The following is a 20,584-nucleotide window of genomic DNA, read 5'->3' on the forward strand; positions in this document are numbered from 1 at the left end:
GTGTGTGATTGAACACTGGAAATACACTTTGTAAGACTGAGTTGAATATGGTGGTAGTTGTTCATATTATGACCAACACTAATGGTGTTCTCTCTGTTATGACCACCCACAACGATGGTTATAACGACCCACAACAATGGTGTCCTCTCTGTTATAGCTACCCACAACACTGGTGTTCTGTCTGTTATAACTACCCACAACAATAATATTTTCTCTGTTACGACCACCCACAACAAAGGTGTTCTCTCTGTCAGGTTACGACGGGCCGCTGCAGTACGCTATGACGGACGGTTTGAGTCCGGACGCTGCCATGACGACGGTGCAGGTGTTGCCAGTGGTGGGTCAGACCTCGGACTTCACAGACGACGAGGACGACCTTCCCACTGGTGAGTACTAGAGGACGACCTTCCCACTGGTGAGTACTAGAGGACGACCTTCCCACTGGTGAGTACTAGAGGACGACCTTCCCACTGGTGAGTACTAGAGGACGACCTTCCCACTGGTGAGTACTAGAGGACGACCTTCCCACTGGTGAGTACTAGAGGACGACCTTCCCACTGGTGAGTACTAGAGGACGACCTTCCCACTGGTGAGTACTAGAGGACGACCTTCCCACTGGTGAGTACCAGAGAACGACTTTCTCAATGGTGAGTACCTGAGAAGAGCTTCTCCACTGGTGAGTACCTGAAAAGAACCTCTCCACTGTGAGTACCTGAGAAGAGCTTCTCCACTGGTGAGTACCTGAGGACGATTTTCCCACTGAAGAATATTTGAGGCGAAGAAGGTGGAGAGGAAAAAAAGACAAGGAAGAAAATAAAGAGAGGCAAGAAAGGTAAAGGAAGGCAAGGAATAGTAAAGAGAGTTACACTGCCCGAGGGTGGGTCCACGGGTACACTCAGTCAAAAAAAGTGAATTTCCTTGAAAAACAGGCCGGCATTCAAATATAAGGAGAGGCAAGGTAGGAGAGGGAAGGAGAGCTGGGGAAGGAAAATACCAACAACAACAGTTCTTGGAAAAGGAAGAGACGATACATGAGAAGCGGAAAAAATATAGTGAAGGTGAAGCAAGAGAAGAGAAAGTCTGAGAATTATTCCCTTTGGACCAGTGGACTCCACCACCCTCTTCTCTCGCACAAGTTAAACTGGGAGCCCCGGAAATTTAATCTTAGAGAGAAGGGGTTTAAGAGCGGGGCGATCTGGACAGGCAGGGACAGAAAGGGTGCTGGATTCCTTTGAGGGAAGAGTGAAAGCAGACTTATATATGCTGCGAGTGTGCCCAGGAGCAGCGACGGCAAGTAAAGAATGAATGACTCAAAACGGAAATGGAGGATTGTGAGAGGTATCGTCAAGGGAACCTCCGGCTCAGAGAGCTGAGAGCTTACTGGGGTGGGTGAGTGGGGTGGTGGATGAGACTGTGAGTGTTTGGTAGTGGGTTAGTAGGTGGGTGGGTGAGTAGAGGAGCATAGAAGAACACCATCACTACCTTTCCCACCACACACCACCACCATCTATTACTGTGGTGAGCACTTAGTGCAGTGGCGGGTGTTCTTCATAAGCCACTTGCATATCATCCCAACCAGCTAAAAGTACAGGTAGCCGGAGCCAGCTAGCGATGATTCGACCACTGTAGATCGGTCTAGTTAGCCGTGGTGCTCAGGCATTTAGATGTTTCAAAGTGAGGGCGAGTTGGCTGGTGAAATTACCTTGGTTGTAGAACACTCAGCCAGAGTTTTCCTGTCTTTCGTTGACTCACATCATACAGACAGCCTCTCGTAATTCTTTATGAGTGTCTAAACTGTTGTAGCCGAGAGTGTTCTTAGTCCATTACTCTCTCGAACTCTGTTCATTAATGTGGCTAATTTGTGTTCAATTCTGTATGTATGTAAATGATTTATATAAATTCTGATGTTGGGAATATATATGAACAGTATATATATATATATATATATATATATATATATATATATATATATATATATATATATATATATATATATATATATATATATATATATATATATTAATTTATCTGCTTTATTTCCTCTTTTGGTTGAGCTATTACTATACAAAGGTATAGCTTAGCACCACCTGGTGGAACAACATCACAGAGGTACTTGTCTTCATCACGACCACCACACACGCCAGTACCACCCAACCATACACCACCACACACGCCAGTACCACCCAACCATACACCACCACACACGCCAGTACCACCCAACCATACACCACCACACACGCCAGTACCACCCAACCATACACCACCACACACGCCAGTACCACCCAACCATACACCACCACACACGCCAGTACCACCCAACCATACACCACCACACACGCCAGTACCACCCAACCATACACCACCACACACGCCAGTACCACCCAACCATACACCACCACACACACGCCAGTACCACCCAACCATACACCACCACACACACGCCAGTACCACCCAACCATACACCACCACACACACGCCAGTACCACCCAACCGTACACCACCACACACACGTAAGTACCACCCAACCATACACCACCACACACACGCCAGTACCACCCAACCATACACCACCACACACGCCAGTACCACCCAACCATACACCACCACACACGCCAGTACCACCCAACCATACACCACCACACACGCCAGTACCACCCAACCATACACCACCACACACGCCAGTACCACCCAACCATACACCACCACACACGCCAGTACCACCCAACCATACACCACCACACACGCCAGTACCACCCAACCATACACCACCACACACGCCAGTACCACCCAACCATACACCACCACACGCCAGTACCACCCAACCATACACCACCACACACGCCAGTACCACCCAACCATACACCACCACACACATGCCAGTACCACCCAACCATACACCACCACACACGCCAGTACCACCCAACCATACACCACCACACACGCCAGTACCACCCAACCATACACCGCCACACATACGCCAGTACCACCCAACCATACACCACCACACACACGCCAGTACCACCCAACCATACACCACCACACACACGCCAGTACCACCCAACCATACACCACCACACACATGCCAGTACCACCCAACCATACACCACCACACACGCCAGTACCACCCAACCATACACCACCACACACATGCCAGTACCACCCAACCATACACCACCACACACATGCCAGTACCACCCAACCATACACCACCACACACGCCAGTACCACCCAACCATACACCACCACACACGCCAGTACCACCCAACCATACACCACCACACACACACCAGTACCACCCAACCATACACCACCACACACACACCAGTACCACCCAACCATGCACCACCACACACGCCAGTACCACCCAACCATACACCACCACACACACACCAGTACCACCCAACCATACACCACCACACACACACCAGTACCACCCAACCATACACCACCACACACACACCAGTACCACCCAACCATACACCACCACACACACACCAGTACCACCCAACCATACACCACCACACACGCCAGTACCACCCAACCATACACCACCACACACATGCCAGTACCACCCAACCATACACCACCACACACATGCCAGTACCACCCAACCATACACCACCACACACGCCAGTACCACCCAACCATACACCACCACACACACACCACCAGTACCACCCAACCATACACCACCACACACGCCAGTACCACCCAATGTTTAATGGGTTTGTTTGATAGGGCTGAAAGTGGGTGGTTAAATGATATACTTCTTCGGAGGCTTCTTACTTTATTGTTAAGTCGTGGTGGGTACACAGGGTTGTGTGTTGTGCCCATGGCCCGGGAGGGCCATGCCACGAGAGAGAGCTAGGAGTAGGCCTTGTGTCTTCCTGCTAGCCCGCTGTGTGAGTGAGAGCGTGGCAAGGGCCAGCAGGCTGGCGTGCCCACCGAGAGGCCTGGCTACAAAAGGGCAGCATCTGAGTGGCGCAAAATATGAACTAAGCTGGCAGACAGCATAGGCTGTCTGTGCAGACAGTACAGGCTGTCTACATACGCTCGGCCACCTACCGCGCGTCGTCCCAACGCGACAATACTGGTGGTAAAAGGAACTCGGTCTCTCTCTCGTAGGCACAGGGCACAGAACACAAAATAAAAACATATATATACATATGAACATGGAAAAAAAAAACTTCTTACAGGGAGGGAAGAAAAAAACATGTAGGGTGTGCTAAACATCATGGTCATAGACAGTGAGCGTCGAAGGGCATCACTGCACGCCCTCCTGCGTCTGGACAGATACTGCAACACAGGAGACATCGCTGCGGCTGAGCTGTAGCATAACAGGATACGGTCTCCTCTGGAACGGTGAAGCAGTCATCGTAGGAGTCGCTGCAGGTTTCACTCAACCTGGGGCACATGCTGGTGCCCTCGAGTGAGGCGTCGACAAAACTCGGCAACTGGGCAGGACTTCTGGCAAGCGACTCAGGAGGACACTTCTAGACTGGTACTGTCACTGGGCTGTCACTGCCGGCGAGCGTGGAATGAGTTGTGGAGCAAGCCGTGGCAGAGACGACTGGGCGAAACATCTGGGAGTCGTAACATCATACACCAGACTGCAGTGAGCGAGCTAGCAGTCAAAGTGACATCATCTTTGTGCAGGCTGCTCACTGAAGCTTGTGACACGAGGCTGACACAGCGCCTGCCGACAGTGGCTAACTGCGGCTTGGCGAGTGTCATTCTCTCGGCAGTTGGAGTTATAGCAGAGGTTAGTCTAAACATCCCCAGACTTGTTTCTCTACATATAACTGCACTCTGACGGTCTGGAGGTGAAATGAAACAAATCTCGATGGGAATCGTAGCAGGTACGATTCTGCAGAACATCACGAGCGACGAGCATAAAAGCTTTCTGTACAAGAGGGCTCGGTCACTCAGGGGCTGATGCTGTCAAACGCACTGGTCACACGGGTGATTTAGCACAGTGGTGCTACTCAGGTCTGGCTCAGACCTCACTGGACACACGGAAACTACACACACCCGCAGTACACTAACATGTGAGAACACTGACTGAGAGGAATTAATTAACACACGACATATATTTTCTCTCAATCTTCTCGACAATACTGAAATAATTACTAGAAACACTCGATGTGACATCATGTGATGTCAGGCGTGATGTCGCGAGGTGACGTCAGCAGCACTGTGACGTCAGCAGACATCTCGAGGTGACGTCAGGCAGACATCGTGAGGTGACGTCAGCAGACATCGTGACGTCATGAAGTCGAGCAGTATCGTCGGTGACGTCAATGTGATGCAGGCAGCAGACCACAGCATGAGGCCTGGGACATCTGGCTTGGTAACTCACATGGTTTGTAGATCCACGTGACATCACCCACACCCACGTGGCGTCGGGATCCACGTGGTGTCGTGATCTACGTGGCATGCTGATCTGCGTGGCTTGCTGATCCACATAGCTTCGAGTGGCCTCGGGCACTTGGATACACAGCTCTGGCAATGAATCACACGAAAAACAGCAGAAAACACAGCAGAGGGAGTGAGCAGTGGTGAGTGTATGGTAGGCTGGTGAGATGTGAGAGTACAGCAGGGCGAGGCAAGGAGCTGCCACTTCCTCCTCCCACAAACACGTGGAGAACTCACACTGGACGCAGAAATCGCCACGAAACTCACCTCTGGCTTATTGAAACAGCTCTGCTGAGCTGAACAACAACAGCAACATACAAGTGACGCTGAACACGTGACTTGAGAAACAGCGTGGGACGCTGTAGGGTGGGGTCACTGGGACGCCACTCACAATTCTCGAAGAAATTCGGTAAATTTCGGCTGGATCCTGCTTGTACCTGTGTCTGGATGCTGAAACTTGCAGACACGACATCAGGATAACTCGTTGAGAGACGGATGCTTCTTGTATAGGGTGATAAAGTGAAGATGGCTTCATACCTCTTCCTTCCTCTCTCTGGGCAAACACAACTGCTGATCCCACCATTGCCACCAATGTTTAATGGGTTTGTTTGATAGGGCTGAAAGTGGGTGGTTAAATGATATACTTCTTCTGAGGCTTCTTACTTTATTGTTAAGTCGTGGTGGGTACACAGGCTTGTGTGTTGTGCCCATGGCCCGGGAGGGCCATGCCACGAGAGAGAGCTAGGAGTAGGCCTTGTGTCTTCCTGCTAGGCCACTGTGTGAGTGAGAGCGTGGCAAGGGCCGGCAGGCTGGCGTGCCCACCGAGAGGCCTGGCTACAGAGGGCAGCATCTGAGTGGCGCGAAATATGAACTAAGCTGGCAGACAGCATAGGCTGTCTGTGCAGACAGTACAGGCGTCTACACCAACCATACACCACCACACACATGCCAGAACCACACAACCATACACCACCACACACGCCAGTATCACCCCACCATAAACCACCCCACATGCCAGTACCACCCCACCACACACCACACATGCCAGTACCACCCAGTCATACACCACTACACAAGCCACCCCCACCATACACCACCACACACTCCAGTACCACCCCCACCATACACCACCACATATTCTAGTACCACCCCACCATACACCACTACACACGCCAGTCCCACCCCCACCATAAACCACCCCACACGCCAGTACCACCCCACCATCACTACACATGCTAGTACCACCCCCACCATACACCGCCCCACACTCCAGTACCAGCCCACCATACACCACCACACACGCCAGTACCACCCCCACCATACACCACCATACGCGCTAGTACCACCCTACTATACACTACCACACACGCTAGTACCACCCCCACCATACACTACCACACACGCCAGTACTACCTCCACCATACACTACCACACATGCCAGTACCACCCCACCATACACCACCACACACGCCAGTACCACCCCACCATACACCACCACACACGCCAGTACCACCCACACCATACACTACCACACACGCCAGTACCACCCCCACCATACACCACTACACACGCCAGTACCACCCCCACCATACACCACCCCACACGCCAGTAACACCCCACCATCACCACACACGCTAGTAACACCCCCACCATACACCGCCCCACACTCAAGTACCAGCCCACCATACACTACCACACACGCCAGTACCACCCCCACCATACACCACCACACACGCCAGTACCACCCCCACCATACACCACCACACACGCTAGTACCATCCTACCATACACTACCACACACGCCAGTACCACCCCACCATACGCTACCACATACGCCAGTACCACCCCACCATACACCACCACACACGCCAGTACCTCCCCACACCATACACCACCACACACGCCAGTGCCAGTGCCCCCCACCATACACCACCACACACGCCAGTACCACCCCCACCATACACAACCACACACGCCAGTACCACCCCCAGCATACACCACCACACACGCCAGTACCACCCCACCACACCACCACGCAGGCTAGCACCACCCTACCATACACTACCACACACGCCAGTACCACCCCCACCATACACTACCACACACGCCAGTACCATCCCCACCATACACTACCACACACGCCAGTACCACCCCCACCATACACCACCACACACGCCAGTACCACCCCCACCATACACTACCACACACGCCAGTACCACCCCCACCATTCACTACCACACACGCCAGTACCACCCCACCATACACCACCACACACGCCAGTGTCACCCCACCATACACCACACACGCCAGTACCACCCCCACCATACACTACCACACATGCCAGTACCACCCCACCATACACCACCACACACGCCAGTACCACCCCACCATACACCACCACACACGCCAGTACCACCCACACCATACACTACCACACACGCCAGTACCACCCCCACCATACACCACTACACACGCCAGTACCACCCCCACCATACACCACCCCACACGCCAGTAACACCCCACCATCACAACACACGCTAGTAACACCCCCACCATACACCGCCCCACACTCAAGTACCAGCCCACCATACACTACCACACACGCCAGTACCACCCCCACCATACACCACCACACACGCCAGTACCACCCCACCATACACCACCACACACGCTAGTACCATCCTACCATACACTACCACACACGCCAGTACCACCCCACCATACGCTACCACATACGCCAGTACCACCCCACCATACACCACCACACACGCCAGCACCTCCCCACCATACACCACCACACACGCCAGTACCACCCACACCATACACTACCACACACGCCAGTACCACCCCCACCATACACCACTACACACGCCAGTACCACCCCCACCATACACCACCCCACACGCCAGTAACACCCCACCATCACCACACACGCTAGTAACACCCCCACCATACACCGCCCCACACTCAAGTACCAGCCCACCATACACTACCACACACGCCAGTACCACCCCCACCATACACCACCACACACGCCAGTACCACCCCACCATACACCACCACACACGCTAGTACCATCCTACCATACACTACCACACACGCCAGTACCACCCCACCATACGCTACCACATACGCCAGTACCACCCCACCATACACCACCACACACGCCAGTACCTCCCCACCATACACCACCACACACGCCAGTGCCACCCCACCATACACCACCACACACGCCAGTACCACCCCCACCATACACAACCACACACGCCAGTACCACCCCCAGCATACACCACCACACACGCCAGTACCACCCCACCACACCACCACGCAGGCTAGCACCACCCTACCATACACTACCACACACGCCAGTACCACCCCCACCATACACTACCACACACGCCAGTACCATCCCCACCATACACTACCACACACGCCAGTACCACCCCCACCATACACACCACACACGCCAGTACCACCCCCACCATACACTACCACACACGCCAGTACCACCCCCACCATTCACTACCACACACGCCAGTACCACCCCACCATACACCACCACACACGCCAGTGTCACCCCACCATACACCACACACGCCAGTACCACCCCCACCATACACTACCACACACGCCAGTACCACCCCCACCATTCACTACCACACACGCCAGTAAAACCCCACCATACACCACCACACACGCCAGTGTCACCCCACCATACACCACCACACACGCCAGTACCACCCCCACCATACACTACCACACACGCCAGTACCACCCCCACCATACACCACCACACACGCCAGTACCACCCCACCATACACCACCACACACGCTAGTACCACCCTACCATACACTACCACACACGCCAGTACCACCCCACCATACACTACCACACACGCCAGTACCACCCTACCATACAGTATCACACACGCCAGTACCACTCCACCATACACTACCACACACGCCAGTACCACCCCCTCCATACACTACCACACACGCCAGTACCACCCCCACCATACACCACCACACACGCCAGTACCACCCCACCACACTCAACCACACACGCTAGTACCACCCTACCATACACTACCACACACGCCAGTACCACCCCACCATACACTACCACACACGCCAGTACCACCCTACCATACAGTATCACACACGCCAGTACCATCCCACCACACACCACCAATATACCACCACACATGACACCTACCCCAGTACACACCACCATCTCTGGTAAAGTGGTGTTGACACAGTATCGGGTGTGACGAGAGAGTGCTGGCGTCTATGTGAGAGTGTACACACGTCAAGCACTCCTCTCCTGTGTTGATATAATCTACTGACTGCCTCACTCATCCTCTTTCATCTCTCACCACTCACTTTACCCCTCACTCAATTGCACTAACCCATCTCATCCTGGCATACCTGGCACACCCTGGCACACCCTACCTACCCTGGTAAACCCTGCCCAACCTGCCCACCCTGATGCTCCCTGCCAATCCTTCGTATCCATCATTTACACATTCCTTCCTTAGTCTAACCCTGTTTTGGTCTTGTGGTGAAGGAGGGGACTGTGACGTGTGTTGGTAGTGACTGTGAAGTGTGTTGGTGGTGGCTGTGAAATGTGTTGATGGTGACTATAAAATGTGTTGGTAGTGACTGTGAAGTGTGTTGGTGGTGACTGTGAAGTGTGTTGGTGGTGACTGTGAAGTATGTTGGTAGTGACTGTGAAGTGTGTTGGTGGTGACTGTGAAGTGTGTTGGTGGTGACTGTGAAGCATGTTGGTAGTGACTGTGAAGTGTGTTGGTAGTGACTGTGAAGTGTGTTGGTGGTGACTGTGAAGTGTGTTGGTAGTGACTGTGAAGTGTGTTGGTGGTGGCTGTGAAGTGTGTTGGTGGTGACTGTGAAGTGTGTTGGTGGTGACTGTGAAGTGTGTTGGTAGTGACTGTGAAGTGTGTTGGTGGTGACTGTGAAATGTGTTGGTGGTGACTGTGAAGTGTATTGGTAGTGACTGTGAAGTGTGTTGGTAGTGACTGTGAAGTGTGTTGGTAGTGACTGTGAAGTGTGTTGGTGATGACTGTGAAGTGTGTTGGTAGAGACTGTGAAGTGTGTTGGTGGTGACTGTGAAGTGTATTGGTAGAGATTGTGAAGTGTGTTGGTAGTGACTGTGAAGTGTGTTGGTAGTGACTGTGAAGTGTGTTGGTGGTGACTGTGAAGTGTGTTGATAGTAACTGTGAAGTGTGTTGGTAGTGACTGTGAAGTGTGTTGGTGGTGACTGTGAAGTGTGTTGGTGGTGACTGTGAAGTGTGTTGATAGTAACTGTGAAGTGTGTTGGTAGTGACTGTGAAGTGTGTTGGTGGTGACTGTGAAGTGTGTTGGTGGTGACTGTGAAGTATGTTGGTAGAGACTGTGAAGTGTGTTGGTGGTGACTGTGAAGCATGTTGGTAGTGACTGTGAAGTGTGTTGACAGTAACTCTGAAGTGTGTTGGTAGTGACTGTGAAGTGTGTTGGTAGTGACTGTGAAGTGTGTTGGTGGTGACTGTGAAGTGTGTTGATAGTAACTGTGAAGTGTGTTGGTAGTGACTGTGAAGTGTGTTGGTGGTGACTGTGAAGTATGTTGGTAGAGACTGTGAAATGTGTTGGTGGTGACTGTGAAGTGTGTTGGTGGTGGCTGTGAAGTATGTTGGTGGTGACTGTGAAGTGTGTTGATAGTAACTGTGAAGTGTGTTGGTAGTGACTGTGAAGTGTGTTGGTGGTGACTGTGAAGTATGTTGGTAGAGACTGTGAAATGTGTTGGTGGTGACTGTGAAGTGTGTTGGTGGTGACTGTGAAGCATGTTGGTAGTGACTGTGAAGTGTGTTGATAGTAACTGTGATGTGTGTTGGTGGTGACTGAAATATGTTGGTAGAGAGTGAAATATGTTGGTGGTGACTGTGAAGTATGTTGGTGGTGACTGAAGTATGTTGGTGGTGACTGTGAAGTATGTTGGTGGTGACTGTGAAGTATGTTGGTGGTGACTGTGAAGTATGTTGGTGGTGACTGTGAAGTATGTTGGTGGTGACTGTGAAGTATGTTATTGGTGACTGTGAAGTATGTTGGTGGTGAGTGTGAATGTACATTCTTCCTTTTTAAGATTCATATCCAACACCACCTCATTTATCTCTTCTTCCTCTTCCACCTCTTCTTCCTCTTCCACCTATTCTTCCTCCTCCTGCTGCTCCTCCTCCTCCCCCTCCACCTCTTTCTTCATCACTTCCTACTTATCTGTCTGCTGTAATGTAGTGGATTTTAATTTACCAGTCTTTTATGTTGTTAACATGTTGATAGCGTAATTAGCTTCATACTGCCTCAAGCCTGTCTAAGACAGAAGGTCTACCGTCTTCGACAGTTGATTGAGTGGAAGGTTCAGCAGAATTAAAACGGTTACTTAGTATAAGGGTGTATCTTATATGCATAGTTACGAGGATGTCACAAACAGCGCAGCCAGGTGAGGCATTGACGGAATTTTGTTGGAGAAATGTTCTGTCTCCTCCGAGGACTCTTAAGGTTATAGAGGTTTGCAAATACGTCACTTATGGGACACCTCATTGCCATGTCGATCTTCTGTCTGTAACAGATGTTAAACCAGAAGTAGTGGCAATTTTTGCACTGCTTGAACTGGTCTTGGTTCTGTTTGGAGTAAATCTATAGCCTGGTGTATGATAACTTATTTCACAGAGTGATGATACGTCAAGGCTCCCGAGTTTCTTGTTTAGTCTATGTTGAGTTTCTAACTCTGTTGAGTAGGTCACCAGAAAGTTGAAAGGTGAGCATTGTTGATTGTGTCTAGCAGTATGGACATGTCCTTGGCTACAGTATCTGCCTGGCTGTGTGGAGAACAGCTAACAACATATACTGATGCTTTCATAGAAATGTTCAGTTTTTAAGTCTTAAGGAAGCTATACAGTTTTGCTGGTTCAGGGTGAGAAGGTTTAAGGTACCACAACTTCTAGTTTTGTTCACAATACTGTGTGCATCTGTGAGGAACTGTTTAGTGCATTTTTCCAACTCGGCTGTGACTTTACGTCTTATTAACGTGTGTTGGCAATTCACCTTATATATGAAGGTACTTTCTTGTCTTATTTCGTGTTGAAAATGAGTGACATGAGATCTGCTGTTGTGTCGATGAATACTGAGATGTGTTGAGAAGTACCAAAAGAGTATGGATATGGGATGAGGTGCTGAGATATGCTGAGGTGCTGAGACATGGTAAGGTTTGAGATTACGTCAGAAGATTACAGAAGTCAAGAGTAGGAGTGGTAAGTGTGGTGAGGAAAGCTTTCTGCTGCTCTGTCAGTCATGGTAGACAGTGGGAGGCTTTCTGCTGCTCTGTCAGTCATGGTAGACATTGGGAAGCTTTCTGCTGCTGTCAGTCATGGTAGACAGTGGGAAGCTTTCTGCTGCTCTGTCAGTCATGGTAGACAGTGGGAAGCTTTCTGTTGCTCTGTCAGTCATGGTAGGCAGTGGGAAGCTTTCTGCTGCTCTGTCAGTCATGGTAGGCAGTGGGAAGCTGTCTGCTGCTCTGTCAGTCATAGTAGGCAGTGGGAAGCTGTCTACTGCTCTGTCAGTCATAGTAGGCAGTGGGAAGCTGTCTGCTGCTCTGTCAGTCATAGTAGGCAGTGGGAAGCTGTCTGCTGCTCTGTCAGTCATAGTAGGCAGTGGGAAGCTGTCTCCTGCTCTGTCAGTCATGGTAGGCAGTGTGAAGCTGTCTGCTGCTCTGTCAGTCATGGTAGGCAGTGGGAAGCTGTCTACTGCTCTGTCAGTCATGGTAGACAGTGGGAAGCTGCCTGCTGCTGTAAGTCATGAGAGGCAGTGGGAAGCTGTCTGCTGCTGTAAGTCATGGTAGGCAGTGGGAAGCTGTCTGCTGCTCTGTCAGTCATGGTAGACAGTTTAAAGCTGTCTGCTGCTCTGCCAGTCATGGTAGACAGTGGGAAGCTGTCTGCTGTTCTGTCAGTCATGGTAGACAGTGGGAAGCTGTTTGCTACTCTGTCAGTCATGGTAGACAGTGGGAAGCTGTCTGCTGCTCTGTCAGTCATGGTAGGCAGTGGGAAGCTGTCTGCTGCTGTCAGTCATGGTAGACAATGGGAAGCTGTTTGCTGCTCTGTCAGTCATGGTAGACAGTGGGAAGCTGTCTGCTGCTCTATCAGTCATGGTAGACAGTGGGAAGCTGTTTGCTGCTCTGTCAGTCATGGTAGACAGTGGGAAGCTGTCTGCTGCTCTGTCAGTCATGGTAGACAGTGGGAAGCTGTCTGCTGCTATGTCAGTCATGGTAGACAGTGGGAAGCTGTCTGCTGCTCTGTCAGTCATGGTAGACAGTGGGAAGCTGTCTGCTGCTCTGTCAGTCATGGTAGACAGTGGGAAGCTGTCTGCTGCTCTGTCAGTCATGGTAGACAGTGGAAAGCTGTCTGCTGCTCTGCCAGTCATGGTAGACAGTGGGAAGCTGTCTGCTGCTCTGTCAGTCATGGTAGACAGTGGGAAGCTGTCTGCTGCTCTGTCAGTCATGGTAGACAGTGGGAAGCTGTCTGCTGCTCTGCCAGTCATGGTAGACAGTGAGAAGCTGTCTGCTGCTCTGTCAGTCATGGTAGACAGTGGGAAGTTGTCTGCTGCTCTGTCAGTCATGGTAGACAGTGGGAAGCTGTCTGCTACTCTGTCAGTCATGGTAGACATTGGGAAGTTGTCTGCTGCTCTGTCAGTCATGGTAGACAGTGGGAAGCTGTCTGCTACTCTGTCAGTCATGGTAGACATTGGGAAGCTGTCTGCTGCTCTGTCAGTCATGGTAGACAGTGGGAAGTTGTCTGCTGCTCTGTCAGTCATGGTAGACAGTGGGAAGCTGTCTGCTGCTCTGCCAGTCATGGTAGACAGTGGGAAGCTGTCTGCTGCTCTGTCAGTCATGGTAGACAGTGGGAAGTTGTCTGCTGCTCTGTCAGTCATGGTAGACAGTGGGAAGCTGTCTGCTGCTCTGTCAGTCATGGTAGACAGTGGGAAGCTGTCTGCTGCTCTGTCAGTCATGGTAGACAGTGGGAAGCTGTCTGCTGCTCTGCCAGTCATGGTAGACAGTGAGAAGCTGTCTGCTGCTCTGTCAGTCATGGTAGACAGTGGGAAGTTGTCTGCTGCTCTGTCAGTCATGGTAGACAGTGGGAAGCTGTCTGCTACTCTGTCAGTCATGGTAGACATTGGGAAGTTGTCTGCTGCTCTGTCAGTCATGGTAGACAGTGGGAAGCTGTCTGCTACTCTGTCAGTCATGGTAGACATTGGGAAGCTGTCTGCTGCTCTGTCAGTCATGGTAGACAGTGGGAAGTTGTCTGCTGCTCTGTCAGTCATGGTAGACAGTGGGAAGCTGTCTGCTGCTCTGCCAGTCATGGTAGACAGTGGGAAGCTGTCTGCTGCTCTGTCAGTCATGGTAGACAGTGGGAAGTTGTCTGCTGCTCTGTCAGTCATGGTAGACAGTGGGAAGCTGTCTGCTACTCTGTCAGTCATGGTAGACATTGGGAAGCTGTCTGCTGCTCTGTCAGTCATGGTAGACAGTGGGAAGCTGTCTGCTGCTCTGTCAGTCATGGTAGACAGTGGGAAGCTGTCTGCTGCTCTGTCAGTCATGGTAGACAGTGGGGCGTTGTCTGCTGCTCTGTCAGTCATGGTAGACAGTGGGAAGCTGTCTGCTACTCTGTCAGTCATGGTAGACAGTGGGACGTTGTCTGCTGCTCTGTCAGTCATGGTAGACAGTGGGAAGCTGTCTGCTGCTCTGTCAGTCATGGTAGACAGTGGGAAGCTGTCTGCTGCTCTGTCAGTCATGGTAGACAGTGGGACGTTGTCTGCTGCTCTGTCAGTCATGGTAGACAGTGGGAAGCTGTCTGCTGCTCTGTCAGTCATGGTAGACAGTGGGAAGCTGTCTGCTGCTCTGTCAGTCATGGTAGACAGTGGGACGTTGTCTGCTGCTCTGTCAGTCATGGTAGACAGTGGGAAGCTGTCTGCTGCTCTGTCAGTCATGGTAGACAGTGGGAAGCTGTCTGCTGCTCTGTCAGTCATGGTAGACAGTGGGACGTTGTCTGCTGCTCTGTCAGTCATGGTAGACAGTGGGAAGCTGTCTGCTGCTCTGTCAGTCATGGTAGACAGTGGGACGTTGTCTGCTGCTCTGTCAGTCATGGTAGACAGTGGGAAGCTGTCTGCTGCTCTGTCAGTCATGGTAGACAGTGGGACGTTGTCTGCTGCTCTGTCAGTCATGGTAGACAGTGGGAAGCTGTCTGCTGCTCTGTCAGTCATGGTCTTCACGCATAATTTCATATTTTTATCCATCAAAACATTAAAGCAGCGACCTGGCACTAACTTCAACAACAACAACAGTTTTGGCCTCGTTATTCCCCTATGTAACTTCTGTTTGTCCTCAAAACGTAAAGAATAAATTGGTATTTGAATTTATTTTTTGGAAAAAATCTACTTAAAAATGTATATAAAAAATACACAAATAAATAAATATAATTCTTGAGTTATTGATTTATGGTAATGTCATTATGATGTCACAGATCATGAGCTGTTAAGGAATATATATATATATATATATATATATATATATATATATATATATATATATATATATATATATATATATATATATATATATATATATATACACACATATATGCAAAACAACCACTCTGAAAGAATAGAGAAATTCCAAGCGCTTTCGTGACTACTCACATTATCAAGGAACATTGTTCCTTGATAATGTGAGTAGTCACGAAAGCGCTTGGAATTTCTCTATTCTTTCAGAGTGGTTGTTTTGCATATTCTGAAATCACCTGTTTACTGTGATCTTATTGCATATACATATATATAATTATTTAATGTTTTAAGATAGAGGTACAATGAGATGTGTATATTGAGAACGTTAAGATTGTAACTGCGAACATCTAGTATATTCTTGCCTTCCTTCCTTCCTTCCTTCCCTCCGACTTGCTCCCTCAAGCTCAGGCATCACGGAAGTTGCTGCTTTTTGTAAAGCATTTTGCTTTTCCCCTGCCAGAATACCTCTCAGGTCACTCTCACTGCAGCTGCCTCCAACCCTCAACACAACACAGCACATCGCATCATAACACAGCACATCAGATCACAACACACCACAACACAACACAGCACAACACAAAAGTTTTTTCCCTCACTACTCTATACTTCCTCAGTGTGCGTGTGTTAGTGTAACTAATGATAATCTTGAGATGAAGATAATATCTCTTTCTCTCTTTCTCTCTTTCTCTCATTCTCTCCTTTCTCTCTCTCCTCTCTCTCTCTCTCCTTCTCTCTCTCTCTCTCTCTCTCTCTCTCTCTCTCTCTCTCTCTCTCTCTCTCTCTCTCTCTCTCTCTCTCTCTCTCTCTCTCTCTCTCTCTCTCTCTCTCTCTCTCTCAACAAGTGCGTTATACCTGCTTAAAGGTGACAGTTAATACCCTGTATTTTACATGTTAAGAGCCATTATCATTCCTCAACCTGCATGCTAAGAGATGTTATGATACCTGAGCTCACAAGGCTAAAGCTGTTAACATACCTCATCTCACCAGCTAAAAGCTCTTATAAGACCTCGTCTCACATGTTAAGAACTGCTGTCATACCACAGTTCACTCACAAGCTAACAGCTGTTATTATGCCTGTTTCTATGGGTATAAATTTGTGTACTTTACATAACAGCGAGGCACTACGGAGACGCTAAATGAAGAAACATTTGACACCTTCGCTCACCTATTTGTGTCATCTAGGGTCGAACCGTAGCTCCTGGACCCGCCTTCTAACCCACTTCGACCGGTGTTACTGTTCTCTGCCTTGTTGGATCTTATGATACACTTGAAACAGTGTGTCGATGTTGTGTTTCTCATCTGTATGTTGCTGAGCCTGTATGCGTGAGTTGACTGTGTCTACAGGTCTACAAGACAGTCATTGTCTGCGTGAGTTGACTGTGTCTGTAGGTTTACAAAACAGTCGCTTACTACGTTAGGTTCACAAGACAGTCACTGACTACGTCATGTTCACAAGACAGTCACTGACTACGTCAGGTTCACAAGACAGTCACTGACTACGTCAGGTTCACAAGACAGTCACTGACTACGTCATGTTCACAAGACAGTCACTGACTACGTCATGTTCACAAGACAGTCACTGACTACGTCAGGTTCACAAGACAGTCACTGACTACGTCAGGTTCACAAGACAGTCACTGACTACGTCAGGTTCACAAGACAGTCACTGACTACGTCAGGTTCACAAGACAGTCACTGACTACGTCAGGTTCACAAGACAGTCACTGACTACGTCAGGTTCACAAGACAGTCACTGACTACGTCAGGTTCACAAGACAGTCACTGACTACGTCAGGTTCACAAGACAGTCACTGACTACGTCAGGTTCACAAGACAGTCACTGACTACGTCAGGTTCACAAGACAGTCACTGACTACGTCAGGTTCACAAGACAGTCACTGACTACGTCAGGTTCACAAGACAGTCACTGACTACGTCAGGTTCACAAGACAGTCACTGACTACGTCAGGTTCACAAGACAGTCACTGACTACGTCAGGTTCACAAGACAGTCACTGACTACGTCAGGTTCACAAGACAGTCACTGACTACGTCAGGTTCACAAGACAGTCACTGACTACGTCAGGTTCACAAGACAGTCACTGACTACGTCATGTTCACAAGACAGTCACTGACTACGTCATGTTCACAAGACAGTCACTGACTACGTCAGGTTCACAAGACAGTCACTGACTACGTCAGGTTCACAAGACAGTCACTGACTACGTCAGGTTCACAAGACAGTCACTGACTACGTCAGGTTCACAAGACAGTCACTGACTACGTCAGGTTCACAAGACAGTCACTGACTACATTTATCGCACAGGAAGTAAACGTGTAAGGAATGGGAATATAAGAAATTGGAATGGGAACAAGAATGGAAATATTGAGTGAGATGTTGTGGAAACCATCCATTAAGAGGGACCAAGGTGAAGGGTCCATACATGAAGAGGAGGTATGTAACCTGCAATTAACAGAGACAGAAAGAGAAAGAGAGAGAGAGAGAGAGAGAGAGAGAGAGAGAGAGAGATGAATGAAGGTGAAACTTTGTGACAGAAGGATAATGGCGTCAGATTACACGTGAGGTCAGATGGACTGATGAGACAAATATTTTATTATAGATGAGTACTGATCTAATGTTAGAGCAGTACTCTGGATAACAGGGAACAGGAGAAGCTACTTCAGATATATCAGCAGTACTCTAGACACCTTTCCCAGATGTGTAAGACAACGGCGATTGATTTTGTATAGTACCGAAGTAAATGACAAAAAGTAAATTACCTTATCTTCAAAATGATTCTCACCTTCGACCATAGCAGAAATATCAAGGTTTGAGGACGTGTCAGAAGTGATTGTGAGGACTAAGATATGCAAGAAAATCCGATGTAATAATCTTGATTCAAGCAAGTGCCTCTCAGTTACTGATGTCAGTCTACTCTGAGACTTCCTTTCTTTTTAAACACTCTCTCATTCTCCTCACGGAAAATGCTTTTGATAAAATTCCACAGAGGAAACTGATACAAGTATAAGGGCCCAGTATTGGAGCAGAATTCCTCTGAGTCCAGGCATGAATGACAGTCAGGCAGCACAGAACTAATAAAAATGTACAATGAATTACTTCAAGTTTAATAAATTGTAGATGAGAGGAACAAAATGACAAGTGGTGGCATCATTGTAGATGAGATGAACAAAGTGACAAGTGGTGGCATCATTGTAGATGAGATGAACAAAGTGACAGTTGGTGGCATCATTGTAGATGAGATGAACAAAGTGACAAGTGGTGGCATCATTGTAGATGAGAGGAACAAAGTGACAGTTGGTGGCATCATTGTAGATGAGATGAACAAAGTGACAAGTGGTGGCATCATTGTAGATGAGAGGAACAAAGTGACAGTTGGTGGCATCATTGTAAATGAGATGAACAAAGTGACAGTTGGTGGCATCATTGTAGATGAAATGAACAAAGTGACAGTTGGTGGCATCATTGTAGATGAGATGAACAAAGTGACAAGTGGTGGCATCATTGTAGATGAGAGGAACAAAGTGACAGTTGGTGGCATCATTGTAGATGAGATGAACAAAGTGACAAGTGGTGGTATCATTGTAGATGAGAGGAACAAAGTGACAAGTGGTGGCATCATTGTAGATGAGAGGAACAAAGTGACAGTTGGTGGCATCATTGTAGATGAGAGGAACAAAGTGCCAAGTGGTGGCATCATTGTAGATGAGAGGAACAAAGTGCCAAGTGGTGGCATCATTGTAGATGAGAGGAACAAAGTGACACTTGGTGGCATCATTGTAGATGAGAGGAACAAAGTGCCAAGTGGTGGCATCATTGTAGATGAGAGGAACAAAGTGCCAAGTGGTGGCATCATTGTAGATGAGAGGAACAAAGTGCCAAGTGGTGGCATTATTGTAGTTGAGAGGAACAAAGTGACAAGTGGTGGCATCATTGTAGATGAGAGGAACAAAGTGACAGTTGGTGGCATCATTGTAGATGAGAGGAACAAAGTGCCAAGTGGTGGCATCATTGTAGATGAGAGGAACAAAGTGACAAGTGGTGGCATCATTGTAGATGAGAGGAACAAAGTGACAGTTGGTGGCATCATTGTAGATGAGAGGAACAAAGTGCCAAGTGTGGCATCATTGTAGATGAGAGGAACAAAGTGACAAGTGGTGGTATCATTGTAGATGAGAGGAACAAAGTGCCAAGTGGTGGCATCATTGTAGATGAGAGGAACAAAGTGCCAAGTGGTGGCATCATTGTAGATGAGAGGAACAAAGTGACAGTTGGTGGCATCATTGTAGATGAGAGGAACAAAGTGCCAAGTGGTGGCATCATTGTAGATGAGAGGAACAAAGTGCCAAGTGGTGGCATCATTGTAGATGAGAGGAACAAAGTGCCAAGTGGTGGCATTATTGTAGTTGAGAGGAACAAAGTGACAAGTGGTGGCATCATTGTAGATGAGAGGAACAAAGTGACAGTTGGTGGCATCATTGTAGATGAGAGGAACAAAGTGCCAAGTGGTGGCATCATTGTAGATGAGAGGAACAAAGTGACAAGTGGTGGC

The 20,584-nt window shown here is 49.1% G+C and overlaps 1 protein-coding gene across 3 annotated transcripts in view; it reads left to right on the top strand.

Moving 5' to 3' along the window:
* The window catches only part of ktub (Tub domain-containing protein ktub), a 435,417-nt gene that overhangs the window by 364,159 nt on the left and 50,674 nt on the right, over window positions 1-20,584 (top strand). For all 3 annotated transcript variants that reach the window (XM_070090954.1, XM_070090955.1, XM_070090956.1), the window contains one exon: window positions 255-386. In XM_070090954.1, the coding sequence (XP_069947055.1) occupies window positions 255-386 (132 nt within the window). The remainder of the gene's footprint in view (window positions 1-254; window positions 387-20,584) is intronic.

This window comes from Cherax quadricarinatus, chromosome 33, assembly GCF_038502225.1.
Source record: "Cherax quadricarinatus isolate ZL_2023a chromosome 33, ASM3850222v1, whole genome shotgun sequence".
NCBI lineage: Eukaryota > Metazoa > Arthropoda > Malacostraca > Decapoda > Parastacidae > Cherax > Cherax quadricarinatus.